The following is an 8645-nucleotide window of genomic DNA, read 5'->3' as shown; positions in this document are numbered from 1 at the left end:
GCTCTTCTCTCCTGAGGCAGCTCATGTCATTTCCAGACTGGCCTATTTCTGGTCTGAAAGAATCTAAGCTCCTATCATCTCTTAACTCCCATGAGCAGCTCTAACTGCATGCCCACCACCCACCACACCAGCGACAAAGGCAGACATTTGCCACACAAAATGAGCAAGACTAAGATGAGGAGAGATGGAAGACTAGTCAGCTGAGAGGCTGCCTGTGCAACTGCATCAAGTCACAACGTGCTGACACACATTTACTGGTTCCTTCTGTGCGCAAAACAGGCCAAACCCACGGAATGAGGTAGTCACATCACCTGGCCTCTACTCCTTGGTGAAGAAAATGCTATAGCCTCCACCCCAGGCTCCCAGAGTCTAACGGCAGGAACCCCAAAGGCAAATCTGCTTAGGAGGAACCACAACAGCCCAGGACAGAGAAGAAGAGAAGCTTATTTTTATTCTTAGACCCAAGCCCCCACTGTTCTGGGCTCTATGCTGTCCTCTGTCCCAGCTGGACACTTACCATGCAAACCACAGGCTCTAAGAGTTTGTCACCAGGGACGTCCATCCAAGTCATCTCTATGGCCCCTGGGTCCCCTGGAGAGCACGGGGTCAGGAGGTCATCAATCATAACACTAGGGTTGGTGCGGGAAGGGCCACAAACCTGGAACCAAACAGGAGTTTGGCTGGAGGGGTTGCCCCTTGGTGTTTGGGGAAGGGGCAGGACGCTTCAGATTTCTGAGTCCTGAAGAGAAGGTAAGGGGAGGATGTGAACGAATGCCTGGATTTCTAGGTCATCAGTCTGAGGAGGGATGGGCTCCTTCAAAACTCTCGGGCTGAGCAGCCAAAATAGTTCAAAGTCTGATTTCAGAGGTTCGTAATTAGCATGCGAGTCCAGCCACTGTTCTCCAGAATCTCAATTTGTGGCCCAGAATGTCTTGATATCTTCCTCTTTCTCATTAACTCATATCTCACCACGAATGCAGTGACATCAAAAAATGTTTTTCCAACCAAAATCCGCTGGCAACAGTCTCCCAATATCCAAAGGCTCTTCCCATCACCTCCTTCAACTCTTGGCTCAAATGTCACCCAGAGTGGCCTATTAAGAATGCAACCTGCCCATCCCCCTCCAAGCCTTAGAAAAGCCAGACCTCCCTCCCTGCTCGATCTGTCCCCTCACAACCCTCTAAGAAACGAGTCTTTGTTTTGTTTTTTGCCTGTCTCCCCCACTAGAAAGGAAGCTCCTGGAGGACAGGGATTTTTGTCTGCTGGTCAGTCACGAGTATCTCCCCAGCATCTGGAATGAGGCCAGGCACATAGTAGGACCTTCAGTAGACACTCAACAGAGATCTGCCGCATGAACAGAATTCCTCTTGATGGTGTGTGATTTTGTTCCCACCACTTTTCAGACACTGAGTAGGGCCCACCTCGCACAACAGCACAGCAGTGACTCCAGGGGTGGCAGAGGTAACTGCCATGGCGCCCTGTCTTCTAGGATTATACAATCTGAGATGGTCACCCTCAAGCAAGGACTGCCGGGAAGGGGAGAGGAGGTACAGCCCCAGGCCAGGAGACCCAAGATGTGTCACTGAGCACCAGGGAGCTGGCAAAGAAAGGCTGATAGCCCCTTTCCTGGGACGCTTTCTAAGCAATTCCTTGCCGGCCCACTCACCTTTTTGAAGTGTGTTGCTGACTGTACTTTTCTAACGGGCTGCATGAGGGAGTCGCGCACGATGATGCTGATGTCTGCACCTGAGTAGCCTTCCGTCTTCCGGGCCAGCTCGTGGATATTGGCATCCGTGAGGTTGTGGGGAGTGCTACCCAGATGCAACCGGAACATCTGGGCACGGGCGGCCTCCTCCGGCAGCGGGATGTAAATCCGCTTTTCAAACCTAGAGAGCCAAGCACATGGCTGGACTTGAGAGCAGATGGCAGAACAGTCTTCATGAAGAGGCCCAGCAGGGCCCTCCAGAAGCTGGCTTCATTCAGGGCCCTGCTCACTATGCAGACACGGAGAAGCCTCCAGAGACATGGGGTCAGGCTGCACTGCCAGCCGCCAGCAATGGACTGACCATGGCTGGAGAAGACCTTGGCCCCTGGCTCCTACTGGGGAAGACTCACCTCCTTCTAATGGCCGAATCCAACACCCACGGGATATTTGTGGCACCAAGAACCAGGGTTCCATCGTTGTTATTCCCCACGCCTGCAGAGAAAGGGAAACACAGACGCTGGCTCAGAACACCTACAAGGATCAGTCAGAACTAGCAGGGAAGGGCCTCAGGGGCTGTGTCCTGAACTGGAGCTGTTCCTCTACCACCTCGGGCAGGGCCCTAACCAGCCTCCTCAGGGCAAAGAGCCCCGCAGCCCTGCCTGCCTGGGGAGCGGAGGGGAGGTGGTGGGCAATGGCCACAGTGACCTCTCCACAATGAAGGCCTGAGGAGATGGAGCTGAGAATTGCTTCTGATATTTCCCTCTACCCTAAGGACAATCAAACCCAGTTGTGGCTAAATAATTAAGCCCTGGGCTGGCTTTGGGTGGATTGAGAACCAAGGAGGAACCCCAGGACCAGCACGCACCCTGCATCTGGACCAAGAACTCCGTTTTGATCCTTCGGGCAGCCTCACTCTCGTTTTCATTGCGGGATCCGCAGAGGGAATCGACCTCATCGATGAAGATGATGGAGGGCTTGTGCTGCCTGGCCAGCTCGAATAGGTTCTTGACTAGCCTGTGAAAGTGAGAAATAGGGTTGAAACCTGGACACCTGCACACATGCCCAGCCAGGGTCCCAGTCACTTTTCTCCTCTCGCCCTTCCCACAGGAAGGTCGAGACTATAATCATGCTTGGATTTCAGAAGAAATGGTGGTAACAAATCCTCTGGCAGCACTATACCAAGAGGAAGAGCAAGGCTTGGCGTCAGCTTCAATCCTGGCAGCCCCACTGATTAGCTCTGGACTTAGGACAAGTCACTTCCCTTCCTCTCAGCCTCAGTTTCATCATTTGCAAAATGGGAGTCGATGTGGGGAATAAGTTAACTATATAAAGTCCCCAACAGAGGAGACGTACTTGAAACCCAATTACCGTGAGTGCTTTCCCTCCCCTTCCTGAGGATTCATCTCTCCCAAGTTCCCTTTCAATTTCGCTGTCTTGGTCAGGACAGTGTCCCGCCCAATAAGCTGGCTACTTCTCCCTGACATTCAACAGCGGCTCCTCTGGGAGATGACTCCAAGGGCAGGGAAGCTGGACCACCAGCAGTTGCTGGGGCTGCCAGCAGAGATGGGCCTGACAGCTGACTTACTTCTCACTCTCCCCTAACCACTTGGACATCAAGTCTGAGGAGGACACAGAGAAGAAGGTGGAGTTGTTGGCCTCTGTTGCCACCGCTTTGGCCAGGTACGACTTCCCTGTGCCAGGGGGTCCAAAGAGCAGTATCCCTCGCCAAGGGGTACGTTTGCCTGCAAGAAAGAATAAACTGCAATGAGCTTCCTCCCTTAGGGAAGGGAAACAGAAAAAAGCTGAGGGGCCTTAGTCACTGTAAATAGCAGAAATAACAAGTTCTATAAGACAACTGATTCTAAGGGCAAAGAAGGAAACTAAATTACCTGCTGAGAGCTTAGTCCTAGCCCTGGCTCATGACCCCTGTAACCTTGCAAAGTGACAATGGCTGGCACTGTTTCCTGACCCTGCCCACCCACTGGTCAAGTCAAAGGTCCAGTCATAAGGTTTCTGACACCAGAGAGAATCCAAGGATTAGATGACCGCAGTGAGCAAGCCCTGGGGCCTTTCCAGAGTGGGAGCACATGGAAGGCCAGGACTCGCCCACTAAGAACAAAGGGGGCCAAGTCATCACCTGTTCCTGGACACTTTCAGAGTGGGAGCCGGTTCCCTCAGAAGCCTGATTGTTTTACATCTAGACCTACAGGGGCTCAACATTTACCTGTGAACAAGTGTGGGAATTTAATTGGCAAAATGACAGCTTCTTTGAGGGCCTCCTTGGCCCCCTCTAGCCCAGCCACATCATTCCACCGGATGTTGGGCTTCTCCATCACAACAGCACCTGCAGAGGGAGGCAAAGCCTTCGACCCAGAGCCTCAACCCACCAGGGGGCCCTCAACACATGCCACTCCCATTGCCATGGGGCCTCAAGCCTCTTACCCATCAGTTGTTCCTGCAATTTCTTTTTCTCTGGATTATCCCCTTCACTGTCACTATCACTGCTGGGAAAGGAGACAGAAGATGACAGGTTGAAGCAAGAGTCAACTGGCAAAGAGGTCCTCAGAGAGAAGCTCTGGCTGCCAGCACGGTGGTAAAGAGATGCTTTCCCTCCTCAACAGTGGTGAGACCCGTAAATGGGTACCCTAAAGACATTCAGGGCCTACCGTGGATCCTCTAGTAAACTCTCATACCCTATCCTCATTTCTTCATAAGGGAATGAGAAAAGAGACGTATGTCCTTTCTAGAGGCTGGTGAGGGACACATGCTTTGGTTAGACTTCAAGAGCAGCCAGGCAAGCAATTGGAGCTGTCGCTGGCCTCTCATATGGACTCAAAACCAGAGAGCCAAGTGGCTATGCCTTGGGGAAGAGGTAAGTCTTCTTAGGTCTAAAAAGAGCACCTGGAAAAGGAACACAGTCACTGTTCTCCCCCAGGGCCAGTCCCTATCTGGATGCAAGGGATCTGCCATCTTCCAAACTCCTGCAGCCCCCCTGGAGATGTCTGGCCTCCTGCCCCTTCCTCAGTGTGTCTCACTCACGGGAATCCTCTCCAGCCAGGAGCAGAGCCTCTCGCCTGTGGTGAAGCAGCTGACACAGTACCCAGCTCTCTCCTACTCCATGACCTTCCTGCCCAGGACCCTCCCTTCGCCTCTAAGACACACTGGCCTTTGTGCTAACTGGAACCTCCATGGTAAACAAACCGCAGGCGTGAGGAGAGAAACTGTGGAAAGAACACTGGCTTTGGAGTCAGAAACACAGGCCCTGGGTATGGGTCCAGACATCATTAGGTATCAGCTCTGTGCCCTCGCAATCTCTGAACCTGAGTCTGTTGCCTCATCTGTTAGATGAAAAGGATAACTCTGATGACAACAGTAGCGGACATTAATCCTTACTGCACACTAAGTTCTAATCTCAGGGCTTCACCCCATCATCTCATTTGTTCCTTAGAGCAATGCTGGGACAGAAGTCCTATTATCTTCCCTCTCCTGTAGATGAGGAGCCTGGAGGCACAGGGGGTCATGGCATTTGTCTAAGGTCACACGGCTAGGAGGTGGCAGAGCCAGGTTATACTCGGAGAGTCTGGCTGCCCAGTCCAAGGCTCACCACCTCCACGTTGGCTCCCCATCCCAGAGCCAATGAGATAATGTACGTGGAAGTATTCTGTAAAGTGCCTGATCAAAGCAGCTGTGGACATTATCACTATTTTCAGTGGAATTCCCCCAAAAAGAAAGGTGCCGTGGAAGTCCAAGGCAGCACTGGCACCAAGAATGACAGCACCACAGAAAAAGGGCACAAGCTCATGGGGGGTCTGGTCCCAGCTGAGTCCTCCACTCCTCTGTACTCACCCCTTGCTCTCACTCTGATTCTCTTTGACTGGCTTCTTGCCGTGCTTCTCTTTGTTTCGTAAATAATCCTTCAGCTTCTCTGCCCGGTCTAGGTACTGCATGCACTTGGCGCGAATGCTCTCCTTGGCCTTGTCGCTGTGTGCCTCATCTGCAAAAAAGGAACCAGAAAGGGGACCTGTGAGCCCCCTCCTCTCGGAAGGGCTCTGTAGCTGTGGAGGGCCTGTGTGTGACTCACATTTGATAGCATGTAGGAAATACTCCACAGCATGCTGGTAGAGCCTGAGCGCCTCCTCATAATTCTTGGCTTTATCCTCTTCTGTGGCTTTTGTCACCAGATCAATGGCTTTCTGGAAAGGCAAAGCAAATAGCTCAGTGCTTCCCAAGAGATCCAGAAAGCCCTTGGGGTCCCAGGAGGAAGGAATACACTGATGACAGCGACTGCCAGACCTGGGAACTTGTCAGTCACAGACCATTGTGTTGGCCTACTTTTCCAATGTTAACTAGAAAGACCTTAAAAGGAAGCTTTAAAAGATAGCCATCCCCCTTCACAATACACTCAATACAGTGAAAAGCGACCTCTTCTCAGTCATCACTCTGGGTTTCAGCAAGTGGAAGCCTGATCAAATAGCTCGGGTTAGGGCTCAAAGAGAAAGTTTGCTTTCTATTCTAAAGAGAAATGGAGCTGGACTCAGAGCCTAGAACAAGGGAAACACCAGAAGCAACTGATTCCTGTATTGCTCACAGAAACAGCACTTGACCTTCAGGGCCAACGAAGAGCCCGCCAACTAGGAAAGTCCTTCATCGACCTGAGTTTTATGAGATGGACTTAAAGGGATCTCTGCTTCTTTCTACTGGCCCAACCTGCTTCTCTAGGCTGAAAAAAGAAGACAGTTTTCATGGAGTTGATAGCCAGGGAAGAGATGCTTAGATACAGAGGTCAATACAACAGTATCTCCAGTACAAAAAATGCTTCCCTACCCCAGAGGCATATGTGTGCTGCTGACTGAGGGGAAAGGTTCTCTAAAACCTTCGAGGAACTTTATGCATTTCATAAATCCTGTAGGCCTGTGCTCTAGACTGAACTTCAAGCATGCATTATCTTTTAGACAGCTGCATCACACACACATATCCAGTTTTAGAAACCATAACTTCACCAATCCAGGAAGTGTTACCAGAGATACGCTCCTCAAGCTGATACAGCACTAGACACCAGGTGGGCAGATACCACTGTATACACAGTTTCATCCACAGCAAATAAACCTCTTGACCAGTTCTTGGCGGTGCCAAAGCACTTGTGCAGCCCTTCCCCAACAGAAAGTAAGAAGTCTCAGAAAGAAAGACACAGATAGCTCTACAAAACTAACAGATGGGCAGGGTAGGCCAGGTTGATGTTAACACACCAGGATGAAGAGATGAGGAAAGCCGAGTGTTACTATTTTCAAGCTTCAGCTCCCTCCACTACCTACAAATAGAGAATGGCTAGGAGCCCTGAACCTCCTCAATGGATAATTAGCTTAAATACAAGCTTCACTTGTCTATTCTCTCCCTCACGACAGCCCTTCAGGTAAGACATGAAAGGGGCGTTCCTGTCCCTGGTGGCTTCTGTTCTCCAGAACAAACACTTGCAGGTTCTGGACTTTTTCACTCTATATGTGTTTTTGCTTAGGTCTGAGGCTCAGAACAACACTCCAGGTATGCTCTGCCCCCGATGTGGCGGAGCAGGCCCATTGCCACCCTCCTTCTCAACACTCTATTAATTAATGCACCTAAGAGAACATTAGATTTTTCTGGCAACCACACACAGTTTTTCACATGCAGTAGTCCTCAGTTACAATTTGGAGAGGAACAGTTTTGTATAACAGGAGGGTAAGGTGACAGAATTGCCAGCCCTGCCACATATCTAGCAATATGTACTATAAAGGACAAGGATGAAAAGAAAAGGATTAAGAAGATGTGTTGACAGAAGAGCTAGCAAACTTTCTATAAAGGACCAGACAGGTAACATTTTACTTTCTTGGCCAATCCCTATAGCAATGACTCAACTCTGACTTGGAAGCCCAAAAGCAGCCATAGACAATACATAAACGAATGAGCAGGGATGTGTTCCAATAAAACTTTATTTATAGACACTGAAATTTGAATTTCATGATTTTCACGTATCATGAAATCCTTTTAGCTTTTAAAAATGTGAAAACCTACATTATGTCGCATAAAAAAAGTCACAAAGAACTACATATTGTATAATCTCCATTTATATAAAATGCCCAGAATAGGCAAATCCATAGGGACAGAAAGTAGATGAGTGGTTGCCAGGGACTGGGAGGGATAAAAATTTGGGGCAGGGGCGGGTGACAGCTATAAGATGCAGGATTTCTTTCTGAGGTGATGAAAATGTTCTGAGAGTGATTGTAGTGATGGTTGCACAACTCTGTGAATATACTAGAAGCACTGAATTGTTCACTTTAAACAGGTGAATTGTATGGTATGTGAGTTATATCTTAAAGCCATTAAAAAAACTCTGTAAAACAAAAACTGTCTAGACAGGTGGGATCTGCAGGTAGCTTACTCACTGTTGCCACTTCTTGCACCACCTGAAGTTACACCTCCAGGAATCTGAACGCTACCCATCCCGCCAAATGCCTCTTCTTCCATGAAGTCTTGCCTAACTCCTGCAAGCACTGTATGTCATCACTGAGCACTTACTATGTAGCCGGCCTCGTGTTAATAATGCTGTACCTGAACTACTCAACCTAGAGCCACTGTCTCAACGACCCTACCGAGTATTACCCCACTTTACTGACAAGAAACCAGAGACTCCAGGATCACGTAACTAGCCCAAGGTCAGTTATACTTGTTAACTGCCCAAGTGGCAGATTCGAGATTCAAACCCAGGTCTGAGGCCTGAGCATGTTTATGTTTTCCGGCCCGGTAGGACTGGCAGCACCTGGAGGATGGGTCCGTCATGCATCCAGGTGGCGCCACCCCAACACCGCCCTGCAGGATCTAGGGAATGAATGAAGGGTTCTTGGCCGAGGAGAGGAAATCGGAGGCCGCGGAAGGAGCCGGGACTTGTTGGCAGGGAGGAAGGCGTAGG

The 8645-nt window shown here is 50.0% G+C and overlaps 1 protein-coding gene across 1 annotated transcript in view; it reads right to left on the bottom strand.

Annotated features, from left to right (window-relative positions):
* VPS4A (vacuolar protein sorting 4 homolog A) overlaps window positions 1-8179 on the bottom strand; it is a 9254-nt gene extending 1075 nt beyond the window's left edge. The window contains exons 1-10 of the mRNA XM_015587671.1: window positions 8122-8179; window positions 5787-6011; window positions 5552-5699; window positions 4148-4209; window positions 3930-4049; window positions 3291-3447; window positions 2571-2719; window positions 2116-2197; window positions 1667-1886; window positions 518-658 (exon numbers count right to left, since the gene is read on the bottom strand). Of these exons, the coding sequence (XP_015443157.1) occupies window positions 518-658; window positions 1667-1886; window positions 2116-2197; window positions 2571-2719; window positions 3291-3447; window positions 3930-4049; window positions 4148-4209; window positions 5552-5699; window positions 5787-6011; window positions 8122-8179 (1362 nt within the window). The remainder of the gene's footprint in view (window positions 1-517; window positions 659-1666; window positions 1887-2115; window positions 2198-2570; window positions 2720-3290; window positions 3448-3929; window positions 4050-4147; window positions 4210-5551; window positions 5700-5786; window positions 6012-8121) is intronic.
* Between the last annotated feature and the right edge of the window lie 466 nt (window positions 8180-8645).

This window comes from Pteropus alecto, unplaced genomic scaffold, assembly GCF_000325575.1.
Source record: "Pteropus alecto unplaced genomic scaffold, ASM32557v1 scaffold42, whole genome shotgun sequence".
Classification (NCBI taxonomy): domain Eukaryota; kingdom Metazoa; phylum Chordata; class Mammalia; order Chiroptera; family Pteropodidae; genus Pteropus; species Pteropus alecto.
Note: the sequence above shows the minus strand (reverse complement) of the source record. Positions and strands in the feature narration are given on the sequence as shown.